The sequence below is a fragment of the Carcharhinus amblyrhynchos genome, chromosome 2 (assembly GCF_965287045.1).
Source record: "Carcharhinus amblyrhynchos chromosome 2, sCarAmb.v2.hapA, whole genome shotgun sequence".
In the NCBI taxonomy this organism is placed as follows: domain Eukaryota; kingdom Metazoa; phylum Chordata; class Chondrichthyes; order Carcharhiniformes; family Carcharhinidae; genus Carcharhinus; species Carcharhinus amblyrhynchos.
In genome coordinates, this window is record NC_137325.1 from 64,576,689 (window position 1) to 64,603,482 (window position 26,794).

At 39.2% G+C, this 26,794-nt stretch overlaps 1 protein-coding gene across 5 annotated transcripts in view; it reads left to right on the forward strand.

Moving 5' to 3' along the window:
• LOC145355102 (insulin-like growth factor 2 mRNA-binding protein 3) overlaps nt 1–26,794 on the forward strand; it is a 122,373-nt gene that overhangs the window by 22,178 nt on the left and 73,401 nt on the right. For all 5 annotated transcript variants that reach the window (XM_080206979.1, XM_080206995.1, XM_080207005.1 and 2 more), the window contains one exon: nt 5,977–6,025. In XM_080206979.1, the coding sequence (XP_080063105.1) occupies nt 5,977–6,025 (49 nt within the window). The remainder of the gene's footprint in view (nt 1–5,976; nt 6,026–26,794) is intronic.

The following is a 26,794-nucleotide window of genomic DNA, read 5'->3' on the forward strand; positions in this document are numbered from 1 at the left end:
AATGCTGCAGTGCTTTATACCACCTAGACTTGAACTCTTCAAATAATGTGGCCTATATTTACATTTCTTGTTATTTACAATGTATATTGAAGGTTTTCTGTTCAGCATGACAGAATATTTTACAAGTCTTGAATCCTGTTTTTTGCCTTCAATATTTTCTAATTTAGCCAAACTTGTGTTTCAACTTTTAAATGTTCTAAACTGTTGGGATTAAAGAGGTTTTTTAGTTCTGTAAATGTGGTTAAAGAACTGATTCTGAGATGGAAAATATCAGCTGCAGATTGCTCTTGTCGTGTGATTTTTGTGTATAAGCTATCGCCATGTTTCTTGATTTTTGTCTTTATTTGCCTGGAATTGCTAATTCAGTGTTGGTTGTATAATAAAAGTTCTTTATCACTTTTAGTTGGAAGCAGTTTATATGCCAGTTACAAAATGTATACATAAAAGCTGGAATGGGAGAAGTGCGCAGTTTTTACTAATCCACAGGTCGCACCATTAGGGTAAATGTTAAATTCACTCATCAAAATGGCTAATTGTTTGCCTTGGCCGCAGTGTGACCCAGAGTAAAAGACATTAAGTATGCTTCTTCCAACAAAAACTCAATGATTTTATGATGTAGTGAACTTTTTTTTCTGAAACAAGTTGCAAAAACTGGTGAACATGCAATCTGTAATCCAGAAGCGTAACTATGTACCTCTTTAAATCCCAACATGCATGCGCACAGATGCATGTGCACACATGAACAAAGGACAAACAAAAAGGGCCTCTGCAGAAGTTGGTATGAGGAAGAGCTTTTCCTGGTGGAGTAATTGATGAAAAAGGATAAAATTTGAAGGGTTTGGATATGGTCAATCTGATGCTTCTGCATCTGCTGGCTCATTGATCACGGTGCTGTCTGAAAGTTCTTTCCAAGGGACTTTCAGGATATCCCTGTTCTTGGGGATGTTCTTTTATTGTGACTTCTCAGGCTTCTGAATACAGATGAGCCACACTAAGGTGAGAGGTTTTCTGGAGATGGACACCATCGCTGAACTCCGTGCAAAACAAAGGGAGAGAGATTTCTGGTTTGTTCCCAAAACTCGACTACAAAAAACCTGTTTAAACAGAAGTCTGATCAGGTGTTTTTCCAGAAAAACAGGAGTTTACAGCCTGAAAACAAACAGCTTTTTTTTTGTGTGTAAACCAGCAATTAAGTCAAGTAAACAATTAGTCAGGAATTGCTGGTCATTTAGTTAGTCATGTGATTTCTTCAAAGAAGGAACTTGCTCACGGTCCAAGGTGAACTTGTAACCTTTTTATAAAAAAAAGTCCAGGTTAATTCCATGTCCATCCAACTTTAAAAAGAGTTCTTGGAGATGTGTATTCCTAACAAAATGAATTCTCTGAACACTTCTGATAGGAAATAATGGATCATTTTGGGTTTAATGGCTTTAAGAAGCTTCTAAACAATTTATAATAACACATGTTGATCTAGGGATGGGCTGGCCATGTGGGAAATTGGAAGCTTCCTGAGTGTCTTGATGAATAGTTCCATAGTGCTGTATTTTCCCACAGCAGATATCAGGTGCTTGACTGACGGTACTTTTTGGAAACAAGTCAACCCTTGACAAAATCTGCTAACGTATTTTCAAGTTGTGTACTTATTATTGTGTATGCATTGTTTCTGAGACAATACATGTGATACCACGTACAAGTGCTGTGGTTTGTGATTGTAGTTGGATTTTATGTTTTCTGGAGGTAGCCCAAGTTGTACTTGTGGAAGAAGATTTTGGCATTGAATGGTCGTCTTCTAATGCTAATATAATCAAATTTTTAAAGAAATTTTGTATCATCGTAGGCATTTGTACAGATTGATTTTTACAAAAGTCATAACTGACTGACACTAAAACAATCTATCCTGTATGGTTAAGAAAATAAGTGAGGGTGTTTGCTAATGATTTGCAGTGCACTTTCTCAAACTGTCAGAAAAGCCTGCTTGTTGCAAGACCTGGACTTGCAGAGACTATTTCCTTGGGTGTATGTAGCTGTTACTAGGGGGCGTAACTTTAAGGTTCATAGTGAGAAATATAGGAGGGATGTCTGTGGTAGATATCTTTACTCAGTGGTTGGGGTATGGAATGCACTGCCTGCTGTGATAGTGGGGTTGAACACTTTAGGAACTTGCAAGCAGTTATTGGATAGGCACATGGAACACACCAGAATGATGGGGAGTGGGATAGCTTGATCTTGGTTTCAGACATAACTTGGCACAACATCAAGGGCCAAAGGGCCTGTACTGTTCTTTGTTCTATGATGGCTGCTTGAGTGCCAATTCTCAGAGTCTAACCACCTCCCTTTGATGCTGTAGTATTGCCATTATCTAGTACCTCACCATCAGCATCTTGGAGGATGCCATGAATCAGAAATTGAATCAGCTGCGTAAGTCAGTACCAGATCATAGCTGGGTATTCTGAGAGGGGAAATTGACCTTTTGGCTCCGCAAAGACTTCCCACCATCCAGAGACAAGGGCTTAATAGAATATTCTTCACTTTGCTTGGATCAGTGCTGCTTCAACAATATTCCAGTTTGGTACCAACTGTGATGAAGCAGCACAATCTGCTTGATTGGGCAGTTTGACCATCACTTTGCATACTCAATCCCTCCACCACTGCACTGTGACTGCAGTGTGCACAATGCACAGGGGCAACATCACCCAATTATCAACATTCCTCCTTTGTTCCTGGGCCAAAATCATGGAGTACAATGGGGGAATACCTTCAGCACTTGCCTGTAGTTGCCCAAGAAAGCTCACTACTACCTCACTGAAAGCTTCAGGTGATCATCAATAACTGCTGGCTGCTTTAGTGATGCCCATACCCAAGCATGAACTTTTCAAAAACAAATGATCTCGTGTTGACAATTTATTCACAGCCATGAAAAGCTATCAATACCAGGTTGTCCTACAGTTTGCTGGTTCAGGAACTGATTCACTTTTGATTTTGACGATTGCAAATGAAGTTGACATTTGTAATGCTAGGTGCCAACCTTTTTAAACTTAGTTTACATCTACTTTGCACTAAAGAATCTGGTTTATCCACTTTTTAGTGCAGTTTGTTTTTAAAATGCATGGTGTAAAGCTGTCCTTTTATAAGAGGCAAAACATTACAGGTGGGCTTTTTAGCTTTCTGGTGATCCAGTTGAAAAGCTGATTTAAGAAAGCCTCCTTTACTAATGTAATTTCTAAAAGTTGTAAGAAATCAATGTCTTGGTTTATGTACTCTAATACTTCAGATTGACATGGTGGAAGCTTTGGTAAACCCCAGATATGTTGGAAAATGAAAATAATTGAATATTATTACCAGAACTTAGTTGCTTTTCTCACTTTTGATCTGAACAATATGAAATGTCGCTGATATTCAGGAAATCAAATCTTATCTGAGAGATTCAACTAATTGCACAGCAAAATTAGCTAGATGTTTTGGTTTTCTTCAACTGCTTGGATAAATTTAAATGCCCAAATTGGGGGAAATGATAGATTGTAGCCTTTTCCATTCCTATAATAAAGATGATAAAAGATGGAAATACCATGTGGGGCATTTGTCAGTTGTGTTTCCACCATATTTGGCAGCCTTTTCATGAGATGATGGTTTGCGCCGTTCTGACCAACTCCAGTGCCTCTGTATTGAGACTATCAACTTTGGCATGATTTTATCTGCAGCAAATGCAGCAGAGACAAACACTGAACTGAGAAGGTGTATGATTCACTGGTCTGTTTTCTTCTGCCTTTTTATATTCCCAGTACTCTCAACTCACTAGGCAGCTTCCCATCCATATAATGTCTTTTGTTGTCAGGATCATGATTGTGGAAAACATCAGAGCACATGGTGGAGAATATATCCATCCCTTTCCAATTTGTATTTTGGGTAGCATCTTTTGGAATGTTAAGGATAGGGGCATTTCTAATGCTTCAATGTTTTCTGGTCCTGAGCAAAGATCTCCCTTTTTTAAAAAAAGTTAGTTTCTCCTTCAAATGCTGACCAACTTTTCATTTAATGACACTTGATTTTATGATACAATTGAACTATTGAAAAATCCTACCTAGACAATGGCTATCAGTAAAATGCTTAATTGTTCTGAATTGTATCAAACATTTTGAAGAAAACAATGTTTCAGAAGGTTTAAATGGTGAGTTGTTGTCACCTTTTTCTTGTTTCAAAATAACGAAGGTCTCTGTGTCACCTTTGCATGCTTTGACACTTGACTGTGATGAGTTTCTAATATTGGTCCTTCCACAACCTAACGTGAAATTTTTAATTTTTTTGCTCTTCAAAAAGACATTTTGTTTGTGCAAGAAGTTCATTTAAACATTTGTAATACTTTCAGCGCTTTTTCTGAAATTGGAACCATAATTTCTCAACAGTTAATATTCATTTGGGTTTGCTGTTAACCAAATTTATTTAGGGAAAATTAGAATTTTTCAGGAAGTTGTAATTTATTGCTCATTAATCGAAATATTTTTAAAAGATATTGACATCCATTATTGAGTTTCAAATTCTACTATTAGTGTATGAGTTGTTTAAATGTTTTTAAGATTAGATAATATTGCATATCACTAAAACCATTTTATCCCCTCTCCTGCTTCCAATGAAACACTCTCTTTCCTTTTCTTTCTCTCTCTCTTTTCCCTGCAACTTCCACAAGAGAAATTTCAATTGACTAATGTTAGCCCAGACTGAGACTGGTTTTTAAACTGTATTGAAAATGGTTTAATTGGCTTCAATAAGGCTTTTTTAGAATGAAGCACCATATCAGATTCCAGTTAGAAATTTAAAATTTTACGCCTGCTTGTTGCAGAATAAGGCAAAAATTCAATAATCTTTTCATGGTATTTAGAGTTGGGAAAATTGCTAAATGATTTGATAGCTAAAAATGTATTTTGTGTTGCTTTATGCATTCACATGCTGTCATTGTGGAGGTTCCCAATCCTGCCCCCAACTGGTATCACCAAAGTGTGCACATTGAGCCGATCAGTTGCAGATGAATCATGAAATGGAGGATAGTTTATAAAACAAATTTCTGCAGGATTATATTAGGTAAGAATCATTTTTTAAATAGCAATATTAGTATTGTAACCCTTTTACATACAAAATAATATGTCCTTTCAGTTGTCAAAAGTAGCATGAAAGGTGCATTGGTGTGCAACAGATTGGATTATATCATTTGCCACTGATGCTAGTCCAGATTTTTATGGCGGGAGTTGCAATTCTGGAGAAGTATAGAGGGGGTTTGGAAATAGTTTGGTTCAAAAAATAAATTGCATGATAGGGCAGAAATACTTCCCAAAAAAAAGTAAATCTAATGCAAAGAAATGGTCTACAAAATTTTAAGTAATGATGTGCGTACTCTTATTAGAGTAATGACTCTTCGAACATTTTTGGAATCAGTGATTGAGCTTCCCCACCCTCCCTTAACTTATATTAATCAAACTGTTCTTGGTCCAGGAGTAAATAGTGTGAATTGATTTCTGTAGTTGTGCAGAACCACTGATGCAAATAATAGTTTGTGTTTTGGTTTGGAGTAAGCAGTTGAGTTTCGCAGCCATCTGAACTTGTACTTTATTTTCTGATTTCTATTCTGAATGACTTCATCTTTTCCTTTTGGACTTTTAAAATCTTCATTAATGACTGTTTTGCTTGTACGGATCTCTAGCTAAGACTACAGATTGGCTGTTTACGTACTGGGTTTTATGGGTTTTGGGCTACTGGAACATCAGTGACAAATGTTTAGAGGCTTGGATCCTGTTGGTGCTGGTTACCTTGGGCTTATCCATTGAATAAAGTGCCATCTTGAACAGTGATGTGCAGCATTAATGTCATGGGCGGGGGGGTAGCTGGGGAAGGTGTTGGGAAACTACTTGAAGTATTTAAACATTGATGTTTAACTTAAAGGAAAAAAAACCTTTTGTTCTATTTTACAAATTATCTTTCTTTCTGCAGGAGTCGGAAACTTCAGATTAGGAACATACCCCCTCACTTGCAGTGGGAGGTAAGTGTGTCTTAATGTTTAGTAGATAGTTACAGTGGATATTTAAATTCCTTTCTATGCTGTCAGTCTTAGTAAATATGAGATTTAAACAAAATGAAAACTTGTGGATATAAACGGGAAGTTGTGTTGCACCCATTAGAATATTTTAGCTTTGAAGCAAGGTGGTAACACTGGTTTCAGCGTTTCAAATAGTGAGGTGACAGTCGCAGTGTTGGATGAGGGGTGGCAGTTGTATTGTCTTGGAAATGGCTGATGTAGAGTCAAACCAAGCTTGAGGATGTTGTAAGGAAAGTCTGAAGTAAGCCCAAGGCACTTAATTCATGGGCCAGGAGGAGCATTTGAAACAGTTCCCTGGGGCAGTCAATCAGCCTATCCTTGCCAGATTTCAAGGCAGCTTAAATTGGTGCAAGGTGACCATCATGGAAGATGCAAGCCCCTTTTCTCTTCAGCATTTTGAACTGGGTGTTGTTGAGAATGGCGTACTCCCCGGTGAGTTGATCAGCACAATTATTCTGTACCTGGATCATCCAGTAACCTTATTCGGAAGTGGAGTACGGCAGAGGATGCAATTTGATTTAAAAATGAGAAATCCTATGATTTCCAAGTGATGTACCCTGAGGATGGTTTTGCTTTTTTAATAATGCCGTGAGTAAAAATATGGTGAATTAAGTTTCCACCTATGCCTAAGATGCCAAGATAGGAGTTAGTGTAAATGATACAGCCAGATTCCAAAGGCTTTAAGGTCATGGGAATCACATTGAATAACGATGATCACGTTCTATTCGATTTAAGAGTGAAATTATTCTGAGAACAAGGAACCAAAACAAGTATGGGACATTTCCATCTTAATGTCATTAAAAGAAATTTTGGACAATTTTGGTATTTATACCTAGACTTAGTAATTCTGATTTGGCTGATATAACTGAGTGACTCGCTAGACTACTTCAGAAGGCAGTTAAAAAGAAAGATGTGTGTCACGTGTTGAACTAGGTAAAGATTATGAGGCAAATTTTACTGTCTTGCCCGCCGTGGGAATTGAGGTTGACCTTGGGCAGGACTTTCCAGTTTCGGGGGTGAGTGAGGCCAGAGAATCCTGCCCTATGGGGGCAGGATTACTAAAAGATATTTTCAGATTTCTTCTTCACTTGTTCAAATTCTCAAACTGTCATGGTGGAGTTTAAAAATGTAATGGATCCTGGTTTATTAATCCATGCCTCAGTGTTATGTTAGTCAAATAACATAACCTGTTCATTGCCTGCCTCTTGTTTTCAGAAAAAAGGTGCTTCAGGCTATTGTGGATAAACCTGCAACTTCCAAAACTAAATACATTTTTTTTAAAAAAAGTGAAATGACTTGCATTATTAGAAGCAGTGCACAAATCATAATGGATGGTCTCTGTATAGAGTACTTGGTGCTGCTTTTGTTACCTACTCATAGGAAAATTGCATTGCTCTTGAGAGGAATCAATAATATGATTTCAGAAGGCAAATTTCAATAATGAGGAATTTAAATGATGAGCAATGAGAGAAAAGTTAGTATTTGAATTTGTCAGGAGATTTATCTCTTATCAAAAACTTTGAAATACCTGAGGGCACAAGTTAGAAATTATGAAATTACTTGCAAGGAAAGTTGATAGAATGGCGCTGTGAGGCAGCAGTGCTAATTACTGCCACCGTGCCACTCCCAGGGACCTGGATTTGATTCTCAGCTTGGGTCACTGTCTGTATGGAGTTTGCATGTTCTCCCCATGTCTCTGCAGGTTTCCTCCCACAGATATGCTGGTTAGATTAGTTGCATTGACCTGAACAGGTGTCAGTGCAGCAACTAGGAGAATTTCACAGTAACTTCACTGCAATGTTAATGTAAGCCTGCTTTGTGACTAATAAATAAACTTAATTGAGTTTGGGGGCATGTATATGATAAATGGGATTATTAATGGAAAAGAGGTTGGTGTGATTGGCATAATAGCGTTATTGAGTATTATGGCCATTCTCTGTACTAATCATTGAACATGAAGATGTGAAAAGTATTATGGTGTAAAAGATTTTGATTTCAAACAAAATTCATTAAAAGATCAAAATGTTGCAATCCACCCTAACACTTCATTTCTATGATGAATGCAACATTTTAGTCTTGTGAAGAGGAAAATAACATAAAATACCTAGAGTTAAAAATTTTCAGATTTTCAAATGCCAACTGATCAGCCTATCTATGGGAAAGCTGTCAGCATCATTTGACCATTAGGCAGAGATGGGAGAAATTCAAAATGTACAGGCATGTAAAACAGCTTACCATGCAGTAACAACTCTTTTTGCAACGTATCTTGTTGGATTTGAAATCAAAGTGAATGAGTTCTCAGCATCTGTAATCTGTCACTCAAAAAATAGTGTTACATTGTGAAGGTCTGCAAAACACTGCAATGTTTTTATTGAAGTGAGCAGAAGTGCAATATCCTGCAAGGGGATATTTTCATACTTTTGTATTTTAGTTATTTAATAGTTGTTCTGATTGGTTTGTGAAATAAAAGGCAGTTGCATTTGTACACTTAATTTCTCTTGCAGTACTTAAGAATGTCCTGATGTATGTGAGGGAGGCACTCTTAAATGCAAGTTTCTTCCTTTTCATTGATGAAATTCAATGGAAGTGTATTTGTTTCAGTGGCTTGTACTAAATCAAGCACCAATTACTTGTCACATGGTTTAGAAATGGGTATCCTCTTAAGTTTGGATTGCTCTGACAGATGTCAGTAGTGTCCTAGTGGTAAGATCACAGCCAGCCTGTTGGAAACTTTCCCTATCTTGTTAGTGAACCCAAATAGAAAAATAAGGTTTTTTGTACGTGCATGTTTCTTGTCTTTTTGTGGATTCGTATGCATCTGACTCTCACTGGTGGCTCTGCCCCTTTTTTATGCATCTGAGTGGAAGTTTCTTTTTAGCTAACTGCCCTGTGGTCTGTGTACATCTTCTACATAATTCATTGACATAAAATTTTGAAGACTATAAAACATTGTCTTGATACAACATTATTCCCATGGTTATTCTCTCTAAATCTATTTAAAAATTATCCTTTTTACATATGTTTGAAATATGTTGGCAAGGTCACATTTTGTATCCATCTCTAGTTATAGAGCAAAGATGTTGGCAGCCTATCTCTTTGAATTATAGTGCTTTTTGTTGGGTGGTGAATTCTAGGATTCCAGAAGTTATGAAAGGATAGTGAGCGCACGTGAAATGAAAATAGTGTCTGGAATGGCATTTTGACATTTGTTGTTTCCTGATTGTTGGAAACTTGGAGATGTTGAAGTAAACTTGGTAAATTTCTGTAGTGCCCCTTATAAAGATTGTATGATGCAGCTGCAGCGTACCCCTGCTGGAGGGATGAATGCTGTGCCCACTGGTGAGGTGCTCTATTCCTGGATAGTGTCAAGCTCTCAAATCCCATAGTGGCTAAATGATCCGTGCGAGTGGTGAGTGTTCCATTACGCAGCTGATGTACCTTGAACCGAGCACTGGTACTTCATTGGCTGTAAATTAATTTGAAATATCCTGTAGTTGAAGTGCCTTGAAGTTTTATTATCTTAAAAGGTTCTATTTAAGTACAAGTTGTGAAAAGTGCTAGAAAATTCTGTTTTCCTTCCTTGATATGACTAGCTGACATTGTAGTTACTCTGCCTTTCACAGTGCTGATGCAGGGAGCCCTTAGCTAATTATGATTCTATCCTGAAGTTGGATAAGAGCCCTTTCCCATCTTTTAAGTCTTTTGTAAAGTCATTAATGTTTAGTATTTCTGTAGCTTAAAGCAATCAATGTCTACATACAGCAGGACCTAGGCAACTTTCAGCATTTATTATTGAATAAATAGAACTAAACACTGGAATTATCAGTGTAAATAAGAGAGGAGGGAAGTTATTGAAGTAGTTAAAGATGTTGCATTTTACAACTGTTGATTAACAGATTGATTTGAACTCCAGTGGCCAGAACTAACATTTTGGGCACGACTTCAGCCACATTAGGTTTTTCCCTTGAACTCTATTAACCTCAGTTGTGCTAGGTTATCCCTTACTCATTCTGTAGTTGTCATTTAATTTCACTACCTCATTTTCTTTTCCCTTTCTGCATATGAAGAATTGAGCAACAGGTATCATTGCTGGATCTTTTGTCTTGAGATTTAAACATGTAATTTAACCAATTGAATTATAATTTGTATAAACTAGGGTAAGACTACCTGACCAGAGATGATGATGATCTGTTGTGTGTCTGCTTGTGTTGGTAGTGTTCTGGCAAACCAATTCAATTGCAATTGCTTCATGTAGCACTGATTTTGTATGAAACTTCTTCACCTGAAAGCATAGTGGTCTTTCTTTCCTCAAAAGCAGGCATTAGGTCCTTTTTTTTTTCTGTTTTCTCCACTTCGGTCATATGTTTCTTTTCTTAGCTATGCTTTGATTCCCAATAAATCAATGATACAACAACTTTTGCTAATTTGCTTTCGAAAAGCAATTGGACATTTACCTACAGGGGATTAATCTGCCATGATTAGAGGAAAAGCACAAGTATGGCACCAAATTGAACAACTCTTTCAAAGACGCCCTCCTGAGTTGTACAATTCCATTATTCTAATTTGAGCACAAGAACCCAGGAACAAAACCCATTTTTCTTTTGCTTGTGTAGTTTGAAGAATGAATATTAGGCATAATGTTAAGCAAGTGTCCTGCTTTATTTCAGATAGAGTCTATAGATCTCATGTCCGCTTGAGGATAATGTTTGTTTTATTTATTAGTCACAAGTAAGGCTTGCATTAACACTGCAATGAAGTTACTATGAAACTCCCTTTGTTGCCACACTCTGGTGTCTGTTCAGGTCAATGCACCTAACTATGTCTTTCAGATTGTGGGAGGAAACCAGAGGAGACCCGCGCAGAATGTGCACACTCCACACAGACAGTGATCCAAGTGGCAATCAAGTCATTGAAGTAGCTAAAGATGTTGCAATTTGCAACTGCTGATTAATGGATTGGCCACTGGAGTTCAAATCAGAACTAACATTTTGTTTGGGCATGACTTCAGCCACTTGAGGTTTTTCCCTTGAACCCTATTAACCTGAGTTGTGCTAGGTTATCCCTTACTCATTCTATAGTAGTCATTTTAAGTTCACTACCTCACATTTTTTTCCTGCATATGAAAAATTGAGCAACAAGAGTCATTGCTGGATCTTTGTCTTGAGATTTAAACATGTAATTTAGCCAATTGAATTGTAATTTGTATAAACCAGGGTAAGGCCTACCTGACCAGAGTTACTATTTAGTTGTATGTCTACTTGTGATAGTGTTCTGGCAAACCAATTCAATTGCAGTTGCTTCATGTAGTCCTTGGCACTGAAAGGCAGCAGTGCTAACCTTTGTGCCACCAATGTGGATGGGTGCATAGTTTTAATGCGTTATCCAAAGGATAACATTTAACAAAGCAATGATCCTTCCATGCATTGATGTATGATGCATAACTATGATGGAGCAGGTGGGCCATGACAGGCATGAGATTGATGAAAACATTGTCTTCATCTTGGAATAATTCTAGTAAATTTTCTCTGCATCCTCTCTGAAGCCTTTGCAGCGTTCCTAAAGGGTGGCACTCAATTGAAACCGGCATTAAGTTGTGGTCAAACCAGTGTTTTACGCAAGTTCTTCATCATTTGTTTGCTTTTGTACTCTGCCGCTATTTACATAATCCAAGATCTCGTTGCCTTATTAATCCCAACCTGCTCTATCATGTTTAATGATTTGATCACCCATGTATCCATGAGTGAATAGTCTTCACATTTATCTGCTCTCTTTCTGTATTACTTTTGTTTTATTTCCTTCATAAGGTTGTTTTGTGAAACCTAGCTTGATATCCAGACTACCTTGGTGAAAATAAGAGCTAAGACACATCTGTGAAAAATCTGAAGATGCAGATGTGTTCGGTAGAGAGATGGAAAATATTTGTACAGTCAATTGTGCTGGAGAAATTAGGTTTTCTTCTTCCTATACCATCATAGCTTCATTTTGACTTGAGCTTTTTTGGTATTTGAACCATTCCATTTCCATAAACGTTCACCATGGAATTATTTATTCACTTATAAATATGGAACACCTGAATTTTGAACAGAGATTCTGAAAAGTACAGAACACTTTTTTTCTTGTTTCTTTTGCCCACATGTCCAACAAGGTTGAGGCTAGAGAACTCATGAATGTGATTCTTGACAAGTTTGTCTCGAGACTGCATGGATGTACAAATAGTTAACAAAGTGTATGTTGTTAGCTCCTTATTCCACCCTCCTGTTTAATTTTGAGGTACGTTCTTTTGAGAAGATTGTAAGCTTAATTTAGATGAGTTGTTGCATCTGTTGTTTCTGTTTCTTTAAGAACATAAGAACATAAGAACATAAGAAATAGGAGCAGAAGTAGGCCATCTGGCCCTTCGAGCCTGCCCCGCCATTCAATAAGATCATGGCTGATCTGTCGTGGCTCAGTTCCACTTTCCCGCCCTCTCCCCATAACCCTTAATCCCTTCTCTTATCAAAAACCCATCAACCCGCTTCTTAAAAATATTTAGCGAGGCAGCCTCCACCACTTCAACGGGCAGAGAATTCCAGAGATTCACCACCCTTTGAGTGAAGAAGTTCCTCCTCAACTCCGTTCTGAACCGCCCCCCCTTTATCTTGAGGCTGTGCCCCCTAGTCCTACTGTCTTTTTTGAGCGGGAAGAGTCTTTCCACCTCTATCCTATCCATCCCATTCATCATCTTATACGTCTCAATGAGATCTCCCCTCATTCTTCTAAACTCTAACGAGTACAAGCCTAGTTTATTCAGCCTCTCCTCATAGCTCAACCCCCTCAACTCCGGTATCAGCCTAGTAAACCTCCTCTGCACTCCCTCCAAGGCCAAAATATCCTTGCGCAGGTGCGGCGCCCAAAACTGCACACAGTACTCCAGCTGCGGCCTCACCAATGCCCTATACAGCTGCAGCAAGACCTCCCTACTTTTATATTCAATCCCCCTCGCTATGAAGGCCAGCATCCCATTCGCCTTCCTGACCACCTGCTGCACCTGCAGGCTGGGTTTTTGCGACTCATGCACAAGGACCCCGAGGTCCCTCTGCACCGTCGCCTGCTGCAGTTTTTCGCCACGTAAGTAATAGTCCTTCCTACCATTCTTCCTACCAAAGTGGACCACCTCACACTTGCCAACATTAAATTCCATTTGCCATTTCCTGGCCCATTCGCCCAGCCTATCTAGATCCTTCTGCAGACTCTCCACACCCTCCGCACAATTTGCCTTTCCCCCAATCTTGGTGTCATCAGCAAATTTCGACACCCTACACTCGGTTCCCTCCTCCAGATCATCTATATAAATGGTAAATAGCTGAGGCCCCAGCACATTTAACCCATTTGTCTTTGTCTCTGTCCTCGTGCCATTGTAATTAGCTTTATTTAAGTTTAAGATGCTAGTTTCAGATCCAAATTTCTCATCTTTAAAGGATTCTTTACTATGAAATCATTAATCCTGTCTCATTTTGTATTGCCAGGTCTAATATAGTTGGTTTGCTGGTTGACTCCAGGACACATTGTTATAAGAAACTGTCTTGAACATGCTGTTATGAAATCACACTCCATGCTATTTTTGCATATTTGATTCATCCAGTCTGCATGAAGATGAAAATCTCATAATTGCTGATTAACATAACCTCTGTTATCCTCAACCCCACCTTTCTCCTAAAATATTACTTTCTTCAAGTCCTAGAATGTGTTATCCATTCCCATCTTTTCTGGAGCTCTGGGGTTTGTGCCCCTGCCACAGTATTGTGCTGGCTATTTTAAAAGTCACAAGTGACATCCTGTGTGGCTATGAAAAAGAGAAACTTTCTCATCTTGACCTGCAGGAAACTTTGTCACAGTTAACCACACCACCCTCCTCCAACATCTTATCTTTTCTTCTAGCTGGGTGGGATCTCTCTTGCACGATTCTATTGTATCTATCGAATTGTAGCCAGAAAATCGCCTTCAGTGGCTTCTCATCCTGCTCCTTCACCTGTTATCTCTGGAGTACTCCAAGGATCTATCTTTGTCATCTTTTTCTCATCTATATGTTGCTCTGCAGTGAAACCAACAGCATAGCATTAGCTTTCATGTGTAAACTGGTGATTCCCAGTTCCATCTCCCCACCATTTCTCTCAACACCTCTATTACTCCTAAATTATCAGATTACTCGGCCAACACCCAATTTAAATATTGGTTAGACTGAAACCTGTAGAATCCCTACAGTGCAGAAGGTCGTCGTTCGGCCAGTCGAGCCAGCACTGACGACAATCCCACCCTGGCCCTTTCCCTATAACTCCATGTATTTACCATGCTAATCCCTCTGACACAAAGGATCAATTTAGCATGGCAGTTCAATTTAACCTGCACATCTTTGGACTGTGGGAGGAAATTGGAGCGCCTGGAGGTAACCCACACAGACATGGGGCAAATGTGAAATACACATTCACCTGAGGTTGGAATTGAACCCAGGTCCCTGGCACTGAGAGGCAGCAGCACTAACCTTGTGCCCCCATGCCACCCTTTGTTTCAGAAGCACACTAAACTCTGTTCCATTGACTAACTTTATGCCACTCGGTGGCAACAATCTCTAAGCTAGTCAGTTTGCAACTTTGTTGTCATATTTCACCATGAGGTGAAGTTCTGCTTCCATGTTCATGACATCAGTAAGACTGCCTAGTTCCACCTCCATAAACATCACCCAACTTCATGCATCTTGTCTATTTTTAAACAAAAAGCATGCCTGTTGTTACCTCAATACTCGCCTATTCAAGTGCACTCCTGGCTGGTCTCCAACATTATACCCTCTAAATTTGAGGCCAACTAAAACACGTGTTCATGTTCTAACTCGTACCCTCCCATTCACCGAGCACGCTGTGCTCACTAACCTACATTGGCTCCCAGTCAAACAACTTCAGTTTTAAAAATTCTGATCTTTGTTTTTGTATCCCTCTATGATCTATCTCTGTAATCTCTTCTAGCCTCAGCCCTCCCATATATATTCATCTACATTTAGCCTGTTGAGCTTCCCTAACTTTGGTTGCTGCACCTCGGTTGCCTAGTCTCTAAGCTCTAGATTCTAGGCAGGTGGAGTATAATGTTAGCAAGTGTGAGGTTATCCACTTTGGCAGAAATAATAGTAGGAGAGATGATTATTTAAAAGGTGAAAAGCTGCAGCATGTTACGGTGCAGAGGGACCTGGGGGTCCTTGTGCACAAGTTGCAAAAACCCAGTCTGCAAGTGCAGCAGGTGATCAAGAAGGCGAATGGAATGCTGGTCTTTATAGCGAGGGGGATAGAATATAAAAGTAGGGAGGTCTTGCTGCAACCGTACAGGGTACTCATGAGGCCGCAGCTGGAATACTGTCTGCAGTTTTGGTCGCTGCACTTGTGCAATGATATATTGGCCTTGGGGGGGATTGCAGAGGAGGTTCACTAGGCTGATACTGGAGATGAGGGAGTTGGACTATGAAGAGAGACTAAATAGACTGGGTTTGTACTCGAAGTTTAGAAGGATGAGGGGGGATCTTATAGAGACGTATAAGATAATGAAGGGGATGGATTGGGTAGAGGTAGAGAGATTCTTCCCGCTTAGGATAGCAGGACTAGAGGGCACAGCCTCAAGATTGGGGGGGGGGGGGCAGTTTAGATTGGAGTTGAGGAGGAACTTCTTCACTCAAAGGGTGGTGAATTTCTGGAATTCTCTGCCCGTTGAAGTGGTGGAGGCTACCTCACTAAATATATTTAAGTCACGGGTAGATAGGTTTTTGATAGACAGGGGAATTAAGGGTTATGGGGAGAAAACGGGAAAATGGAACTGATCCACTTCAGCTGAGCCATGATCTTATTGAATGGCAGGGCAGGCTTGAAGGGCTAGATGGCCTACTCCTGCTCTGATTTCTTATGTTCTTTGGAATTCTCTCTATCTCTCTGCCCCTTCTTTCCTCCAATAAAATACCCTTTAAAACCTACCTGTTTAATCAAATCTTTGGATCTGTTATCTCCTCAGTGAATTGGTGTCATTTTATTTTACAATTTTCGTTTGAAGCACTTGGGGAATTTTTGTTATATTAAAGATGCTACGTGAATATAAGCTCCTTTTGAATAAGTGGGAACGTAAATAATCCTAGTAATGATGAGCTGAATTGGTGTTGATAAAGTATTAAGATGGAAAGTATTCCAAGCTCCACTGTCTTCAAGTGACTAGAAATTTCTTAAATTTGAAAAAAGTGTGAAATACTTTTGTGGATGTAAAAAGCAAGTAAAGACAGCATGGCTTTACTAGATGAGGGGGAAGAATAAATTTGACTTCAGTTGTGAAGAAAAGTGAGAATATGATGCTGGATGTTAAAGATCTTTGGCTATGGCAAAGGGTTTTCAAGTCTGGAAACAGAATTGAGAACATGTTAGAGACTGGTGTCAGAACAGCTAAAATCCCCCTTTCCCAACTTTCATAATCAGTAAGCATGCTGTGCATGAATCGGGCACCCATTTTCCTATTTATTCATATTCCATGATATACACCCTCAAGGCTTACTTGGGAAAGTTGAACTGGAGAGAATATTCACTTCTACATCTTATAAGCAAAAGAATAGTTCATAATTCACATGGTTGTCTTGCTCTAGCAAATGTGACAGACCTGATGAAGACCACTTCACTCCTAATTAGTTTGCATAAATTCCACAGCCAAAGTCATTTTTGGGATTTTCTCTAGCGATGGACTTTCTTCAAGTCAGAGTTAGTTGCTTGTACAGCAAGTCCTTGCTTAGAAGTCGAGATCATATTCCTGAAAATTGCAACTAAGCAAATCACATTTTCCCAAGAATATAAAAGCTGTAGTTAGGTTCTGTACGATCTTGCTTGTCAAGAAAAAGGTTCAGTCCTCAAGTTGGAGTGCTTCACATTGCTAAACTCCTATATTAAATATTTTTAAACTTTATAAAGAAATATTGTGACTTGGCTCCCACTCGCAGCTGATCATGCTCTCTCAGCGTCTTTCCTGCCATTCAGCATACATCCTGCTCTCTGCTGCTTTTGGTCATTACGGATCCTTTCTTTTGCTGTCTCTCCTACTTGCAGAATCTGTATCCCATCCTCATGTTGATCCACCCTCACACTGAACCTCCCTCTCCCTGATTCTCCTGCTTGCCATTTCCTCCTCCTGAACCCTAGCTGTGGACAAAGTTTCTGGAGATGAGCAGGTTCAACCTGCATTTCTTCAAGTGGGTTTGTGATCAGCTTTGCACCTTTTTCTGATTTAGAATTTTCCAGGTAATGGATCCCTAAATCTGACACTGAAATTATTTACTCACCAAGATCCAGGACACTGCTCCCCTCTGAGCTAAAGCCAGTAACTTCACTTACTCCACCTCTGCTCCCCCCATAGAAATGGAAGTTTGAATCAGGGTGGAGTGGGAGAGCTGCCCAGGCAGTGATGGTAAGAAAGGAACTGAGTCAAGGAGAGGCCAGATGGTGGTAACGTTGCTTTACCTCTGTTACTTTTCATAGATATACCCACAATGTGTTAACATGTGAATTTGAAGAAATACCAAATAAGCAAAAAAAGCAGGATAATCTGTGATCCCCAAAAAAAGGCTGCTGAGGCCATGGATCTGATCAACAAGGCTATGCAAGTCAACAACCTGCGCAGTGAGATAAACCAAACCATTCTGAAAGCAGTTAAGAAATTAAGCAGTCAAATGGATGTATCAACATTGAAAAAGAAGCAGGAGACTAACTAATGTTTCTGTTACCATTTTGATCTCAATTTTGATTGTCCTTGGTTATGGTTGGCAAGAGACTGCAGAAACAAAGCATTTGGTAAACTTTTAACTTCCTTTAAAAGTTATTTTAACCATGCATAGTACAAGGCTTAGCATTAGGCTTCACACAATGTCTCTGCACGCTCTGACAAAGGGTCATCGAGTCTCAACAGCTCTATTCTCTCCTCACAAATGCTGTCAGACCTGCTGAGATTTTCCAGCATTTTGTTTTGTTATATCTGCCGTATTTTGCTTTTATCTCCGCATACTTCTTGTCCTCTGCTCTTGCATCATTTGTCCTCTAATGTTCTAGTTAAATATTTAACGTTAGTCTTCATACTATAAGATGAAACAACATAAACCCCAGAGTTATCCACCATTGTCATATTTTCTTTATACTTTCAAATCACTCTGCATATCTGCCTAGCCCCTAAATGGCAAAAACCTTCACAGATTGGTCTATTAACCATGATTTTGTCCATGATCATCAGATATTGGTACAAAAACATCAAAATACCACAGATGCTGGAATCTGAAACGAAACTCAGGTGATCTGGCAGCATCTGAAAACAATTCAAGTCTGTTTGATGCTTCGTTTGGTGATGGCTGCGGCATGCCTACATCTAGACTAGCTCGTTATTCTGACATGGTTTATTTGATACCACTATTGAGCAGTTATACCCAAAGCATTGATAAATGTAGCTTGAAATTTAAGTACAGTTTCTTATAACTGGAGGAAGATATTCAGTAAGTCTTTGATGGAATTTTAGATATACAGTATGCTTAATTGTTAGATTTCAAAATGTGCCTGTTTACTTGCATTAGTATGTGATGTGACCAAATGTTTAGTATCAAGGCAATTTTTCTAAAGTTGTCTTAGTGAGAAGAGTGGAACCAATTTTGAGGCCGGGGAGAATATTCCTTTCTGTAATATAGCGCATCTGGAAACCAGTCATTCAATGTAGTTGGGTGGTGTAAAGCCACCAAAAAGTAAACTGACCTAATGGCTCCATTTGAATTTTCTCTCTTCCTTTCTTTCTTTCTTCCTTCCTTCCCCTTCCTCCCACCAATTAAATCACAATTTTGTCCCAGTTAAGTGCCAATCTGAAGTTCTAAAAGAATGCTTTTATGCTGTTGCCAATTCATCATTTGGGGGATGGAAGCAGTTATCCTCCTCACATCAGAGAGGATTTCCCCTTGTTCCAGGATTAAGGCTATAAATAGATACTGTATGAATTGCCAAAAGTTTTATGCTAAGTTCTGGGTTCCTAAGATGTCTGGTACAGATGGAAGTGTTTTTTAATACTCTAGTCTCTGCTGCAGTGCTGTTTGAACCTAGGGGCTCTGTGCCGCATGTGTAGTAATGTTATGTCATGATAATCCCTTAACCCTGACAACTTGGTCCCTTTTTTGTGCTTATTTTTGTAAGTTTTCCTGTTTTAATTTTCCTTCTGTGAAGGATTCACCATAGTCACCGAAACTGTACTATGTCCTAAATCAGGACTTGAGGCTAGAAATTTAAAACATACGAAAATTAATAGAAACAAAAATTTTAAACTGTGGATGCCATTTCTTACACATCTTTGGACCTATAAAAATTAAAAACACAATGGTTAGTTTATTGACACAAGTTATGTTTGCACTATTTTTGTAAAATGTTTAGTACAGTGTTGTGTTGGGAAGCTGCTGCTTCTGAAAAGTTTTAAAGGAAAATGGACTTTAATATATTGAACATGTTTCATGACTTCATGTCCCAAAGCACTTTCCAGCCAGTGAATTTCTTTTGCAGTATAGGAAATGTGGATACCATTTTGTACACATCACTATCTCTCAAAGAACAATATATTGACCATATTATCTACTTGTTTTTCACTGATATTTAGGAATAAAAATTGAACAGGAAGAACTCACATATTTCTCATGTAGTAGAATGAGATCCTTTATGCCTATCTAATTTTTCACTTGAAAGGCAGCAGCTTCCGTGGGGCAACATTCACTTATCTAGTACTTGTCATCATAGATCTTGGAGAGTTGTTTGAATCCCTAGCCTTCAGTATTTGCATGTCTTTCAATTGTGCTGGTAAAATATGCTTTAGTGTGATGGAATATTCTCCATTTTGCCTGGATGAGTGCAAATGAAGTTCGACACCATCCAGGACACAGCAGCCTACTTGATCAGCATCCCTTCCACAAATGTTCACTCTCTTCACTGAAGAAAAGTGGCAGCAGTGTGTACCATTTTGAAGATGCACTGCAGGATGTCACCAAGGCTCCTTCCAAATGCGCGACCACTACCATCTAAAGGACAAGGGCAGCAGATACAAGGAAACAACACTTGCAAGTTTCCCTCCAAGCCACTCACATCCTGATTTCAAAATATATTATAATTTTTTCACAGTTGCTGGGTCAAAAGTTCTTGAACTCCTTCCATAACAGTACTGAGTATATCTACACATGAGGGACTGAAGTAGTTTAGGAATGCAGCTCACCATCTCAGGGCAACTGGAGATGGGCAATTAATGCTGCCCTGGCCAGTAGCACCCAAGTCCTGTAAATGAATGTATCTTTTTGATTCCCAAAGGGCTTTTATGGGTGTCTGTGGAAGTAATTGGGCTTCACTATTCCAGTGGTGCATCATTTATTATGAGCCCTGATATAGTAATCTTACAGTAAAGTGGCATTTAAGTACTGTCAGCTCTGATTATTTTTTAGTGAATTTTCTCCTAATTTAGTTTTGAAACAGTGGGGCTGAGGAATAGAAGTACTGGGCTTGCTTGGCAACAGAGGCTAATGTAACAGCTGTGTCCGGTACTTGTGTTGGCATTTGTCCAACCTTTACACTTTACAAGCCAGTTATGTGTCTACCTAGAGTATTTACAGTTACTCTGATTACAGCTTGCGACAGTCACCCTAGCACCTTGACAGCTTTTGAGATTTGATGTTGATGTGCAAAAACAAATTGGGGAAGTACCATATATGGTAAATATAAAATTGGGCAAGTACCATAATATGGTTAATGTAGGTATGTGAAATGTGAAACTAAAAAATTTTTGCATTTACTTTTGTTTTCAAAGCAGCTGATAACGCAAGTGCCTATTTTGATTAGTGTGCTGTAAAATGATGCCATTTGTCTAACAAGGCATTAGATTCATTTTACCACAACATATTGTGTTTTAAATGGTTAAACGGTGTGACTTGAAGCAGATTTATCGTATTTTTTAAAAACTAACCTTCCCCAAAAAATCAGGAAAGTTCCTAAACTTAAGTTTATTCAAAAATGTGCCCTGCTCCAAACTTGCAGTTTATCCTGTTGTGGGGTTAGAGATAGGAAGGGGTGAGGCACAGAGGGCTTTGAAAACAGACATAAATTGTAAAATCTACTTTTTTGCTTAAGTGATGGGTAAATGAGACCTGATGTTTGTGGTCTAAACCTGAACTTAGAAAATGATTAGGGTGGGCTGATTAAAAAAAGGATTTTGGCCTTGTTGATATTGTGGTGGTCTACATATCACTTGCAGTGTGGGTCACAACTACACAGCATATTGTAAGTCATGGATTTGCTGGCAGGTCACCTTAGTCTCGGCTCCTGTCGAAACAACTCAATTATTATATCTTGCTGAAATTAGTTGTGGATAAGTTCCATGACTAGGCTAAGATAGCAAGAATGAAGAACGTTGCATGAAGTCTATCTGGATGTGAAAAGGCATGGTCTCCAATCCATTTCAAAAGATGGTTGCTATAAAACTATCATGCAGGGTCTTCAGATTAATAAATTTTGCTGGACATGCAAGATTTGAGGATTTATCAAAAATGTGGTTGGAGTCAAAAGCTATTGTCAGACCTATAAAGGCAATGCAGTAAAGAGATGGGGGCGAAAGAGATCAAATGATGTAAAACAAAACAGGAAAATAAACTGGATAATGTGGAGGAAAAATAATAATTGCTTCATATGTATGAAGAGGTGAAAATAGGATCTGATTAACAAGGGATAAAGAAAGGCATTGGTTGCGGTGGGTGAAATTACAGCATCTCTGGTATTTTTACATTAATTATAAATGATGAGATATGGGAGAATGAGAGCAATAGAAAATAAATGATTCATTTGGGGGTTTTCTTGCCTTGGAGATCTGTGGCAACATCAGTCCAGGCACCTCTCAAAAACCTAGACTGCTTTCCAATGCCTTACTGAGGGAGTGCTGTGCTGTCAGAGGTGGCAACTTTTAGATGTTAAACAGCAGCCCTTTCTGTGCTTTCAGATGAGCATAAAGGATCCATTATATCAGAGGTACAGGAGAGATACAACAATGTCCTGGTCAATATCTATTCCTCAGTCAACCATCATTAAAATGGTCATTCTCGATTTTAGGGGGTTTTACTGCATACAAATCAGCTGCTGTGATTCTACCTTTACGGCCATAATTCTGAAGTAAAGCTACTGTTGTAAAGTGCTTTGGGAAATCCTCAAAGGTGTGATATAAATTCAAGTTTTGCTGAACTTGCATGGTATTGACTTTAGACCATTTAAGGAAGCAGGAACTCTAGCTACAATTCAATCCACGTTCAATTTATCAATTATTCCATAGAATTGGAGAATAGCTAAAATAACCTGTTGACTCAAGAATGGAAAAACAATGAACTGTCTAACCGTAAACAATTAGTCTAAGCATTGGACAAACGCTTGAAGTCTGTAACTTGAGAGATAAAATGATTGTTTACATTTATTATAGACAATTTATGTTGGGTAAATATATTTTAATGTAACAACTAAAGATGCAGTAAATGTCATGCAAGTCATCCTTTACTATAGGATTGCCTCGGATGGCAAAGTGAGTGGGTAAACTTGGCAGTTGAAATATAATGTAGGAAAGTGTGAAGTTAAGTACTTTGGGAAGATTAAGAATTGAGTATTTAAATGTAGGCAGAAAAGCTGCAACTCGAGGGAATTGGAATCCTCTTGTGCAAGTCATAAAAAGCTACCATGCAAATTTCACAGGTAATAAGGAAGGCAAAGGGAATGGAGTATAAAAATGGGAAGGTCTTGCTAAAACTGTACAAGGCGCTAATTAGATCAGACCTGAATACTATTTTGGTCTCCTTTTAAGGAAAGATATACTGCCATTGGAGGCACAGGTTCAGTAGGTTGATTCTGGGTATGGAGGGATTTTCTTGGAGAGATTCAGTGGGCCAGTACTCATTGGACTTTAGAGAAATGAGAGAGAACCTTGTAGAGACAGAATTCTCAGAGGGCTTGACCGAGTAGATGTTGAGAGGTTGTTTCCCCTGTGGGATATCTAGGATCAAATGGCATAATCTTGGATTAAGGGGTTGCCATTTAATACAGAGATGAGAGCTTTCTTCTCTTGGGGTTAGTGAATCTATGGAATTCTTTATCTCAGTTTTGGACATCGTTAACAACCCAGCCTCTGCAATAAACAGATTTTCAATCATCAGGGAATCAAGTGTTGTGGGGATAAAGCAGCAAAGTGGAGTTGAGGATTATAATGTCAGATCAGTTGTGATCTCATTGAATGGCAGAGCAGACTTGATGGGCTGAAAGGCCTACATATGCTCCCACATCTATGGTCTTGTAAGGGACTTGTTAGGAGAAGTGAGATATATGATGGAGTGTGAGAGTAAGTATGAAAAGGAGGAGAGATATGATTGTAAAAAGACTTTTGAGTGGTATAGATGGCGGCTGCAAATTTACTTTGGCTAAGTGCAAATCCTAAATTTTAGGAGACAATTATTAATGAATGGACAGATACAAATGATATATTCCCTTGTGTTAAATAGAGGAATAAAAAATAAATGTATATAAAACATTAACACCACTGTTGGGACAGTTGTGTGCTCCATTATTTGGAGGGTGGAAGTTGTACATTTTGGTGGACGCCTTAGGCCGACTGGGTAACCTTTTGACGAAGCAGACGATTATGTAAAGCTTTGGGTAGATGGGGCAAGACATTCCATAAGGTATTGGGATCCAGAGTTCAAGATTTGCTTCCATTTCTTTCCTTTGATATTCTGCCTCATTAAAATGTTGGCATGACCAAGCTTAAATGAACAAGCTGTCATCATTGATTGGTAGCAAACTCCTCTCTCTAAGTGTCAATGCTGCTGGTCTTCAGGAAGACCTTGAATGTCAGGACGTGATAGTGAAGACTATATTCAGTTTTGCGAACTTAGTGGACCTGGCTTCAAGGGCACTACCATTTGTTTGAAAGTCTTGTTGGTTTACAGGAAGTGGCAGAGACATTGCTACTGCTGTTTCTCTAGCACGGTTCTGTCACTGATACAAAGTTCAGTTCCCACTGTAGTACGAGAGCAGACGACAACTTCTTTGTACGCTAAGATTTTGTTGACTTGTGGAGGTTGGTTAAGTATTTGACTCTGGTGCAGTCAACCCTTTCTATAAAGATGTTACAAACAGGTTAGGAGGCATGAACCAATTCATTTCTGTCTCACTCCTGGGTTGGTTTAATCCAATTTGAATTTAATTTGCTGGCCTTGCCAATTCAGTATATGTACATAACTGTGTAGCTTGGTGAAAGAAATAAGCCAGCCAGTTTTCTTTCTTTTAGCAATAACCAAGCTCTTTACTTGCTAAACTAATTTGGGTAAAGATGTTGAAATTAACAAAAGGTTTAAAATGTGCAAAGAAGTTCAAATACCCACTAATGCATAAACAGCACCCACGTCCCCACCCTCCCCCAAGCATGGAGAAAAGAAATAAAGCTCTGCAGCTTATCGGATTTTAAAACTTGGTCAAATTAAAAATAAAGTAACAAAAATATATGTGCTGATTGCCTGAATGCTTGCTTAGAGCTAAAGGGCCAATTTTCTCAAGTTGCTGGTTTTCACTGGAACATTCATTCTGCAATCATGCTTGATTATCAAAATCTTATCTTGGAGCTCTTGGTTTATAGAAATGCAGTCTTCTGGTGGCATTTCAAGTTGCAAACTGCTCAGCTTTTGAGTGTTTTTGGTGACAAGGGGGAGAGGGAAAAGGCTTTTGCTCTTTGTGTGACTGTCTCCCCAACTTGGTTCACATCTAGTAATTGTAATATACTAGTGGGATCACATGACCACTCTGGTTTCAATCTGGGCTTATCTTAGCCATGCTCTCTTGGATTCCATAGAATCAGTGTCTCCATAAAGCAGCTTGTTCTTTGCAAATGTTGCCTAGTCACTGCTGTAGGCCATATTAGCAAAAAGCTCATATGTCCAACCAATGACAGTATAACAGACCTTCAGAAAATTTAGGATTGGTGGCAGTTAGTTCAACCCCTGTGATGAGGAAGCTTCTAAAAATGATGCAGGTCAAAATTAATAGTCACTTGTGCCAGTGTGGGTTAATTAAGGAAAGAAAGTCAGCATTGACTTATGGGCAAATTGTCCTATCCAACTTGTTTTGAGTCTTTCGTGGTAAGAGGGTTGATGTTGTGTATGTGGGGTTTCAAAAGGCATTTGCTAAGTGCTGCAAAACAGTCTTGTGCAACATGGAATAAGAGATACAGCAACATGATACTAAATTGGTTGAGTGACCAGAAACGTTAGTGGCCAATGGTATATTGAACTGGTGGAAGAGTTCAGCACTGGGACAAACCTCTTCCCAATTATATATTAATCACTCTCTTCTTACACAGTTCCTGAGTTAAGGATAACTTGTTTCCTTACTAAACGAGTTCTTGGATGATTCTCAGAACGTCTGTTAGCTGGGGCAGATGCTTATTGGAGGAGTGGGTGGATGAGGTGCCCGGTTTGCCCCTCGGACTTCTCTCTTTCGATGCTTGGCTTCAGCTTACTCTGTGATGAAACTTTATGTTCAGCTGCTTTCCCTCCACTTTGGGTGGTCTTGGGCCAGGTATTCCAAGTTGTCGGTAAAGATGTTGAATTTTTGCAAGGAAGCTTTTGAGGGCTTCCTTGAAGCATTTCCTCTGCTCTCCTGGGGTTCGCTTGCCATGTCAAAGCTGAGTAGAGCACTTGTTTCAGGACCGTCATATGGACAGTGTAGCCTGTCCAGTGGAGCTATTCGTGCAGGGTCAATGCTTCAGTGCGAAGAGGTTGCCCGAATAAGAACACTGGTGCATCTGTCTTGTCCATGGATTTGCAGATTTTTGTGGGGGCAGCACCATACTCCCTCATGGTTGACAGGCATCAAAGGCCGGGTATGAAGGTTGGTGTTGTTTCATGCAATTCTTTTGTTGAGTGGTGAAGATCATGTCCATTGTGTCCAATTGGGCAGACTGTATATTTTGACTTTTGGAAGAGCTCTTAAATCACCTCATGATTAAAGGAGGCCTCTTGTGATTACCTTTTGCTGCGGCCTACAGTAGAGAAATCTCTAATTGCTGCAGCCGGACATGATTACAGCATTTGAAATTTCCTGGCTGTTCTCTTTCCAGATAAGGGAATTAACGTTGTTTATTGGCGTCAATAGTGCTTCTCCACCATGCTTTAGTGCTTTGGAGACTCCATCTGCTCCTAAATGCCTTGTTCTTTAGCTGTGGGATGGCCTCTTCTACCTCACTAGGTTAGCATGGTGCTGAGATGGTCACTTCTAACGTTGTGGGTTGCAGTCAAAGACGCTTGTATTGAAGACACAGTCTCTGTTATAGAGATTCTTGAAGTTCTCCTTCCAGCGGACTGTGCGCCGCTGTTCTTGATGAATACTCCTCTAATCTTAATTAGGATTGGGGTGGGCCTTTGGTGTTCGAGTCATGGGTCTTAACCTAGATAAATAAACATTGTGTGTCATGGTTGTTGACTAATTGCGCTTTCTCCATCTTTAGGTCACAGGATTTTTGTTTGTCTTCAGCTGTCTACAGCTGTTTTCTTGCTCTCGAGTTGGGTTGCTGTTTCAGGTTCAGAAAAGCCTTGCACTGGCAGCTTGTTTTGTTTCTGGATCTCCTGGTTGAACTCATCAAACCAATTTT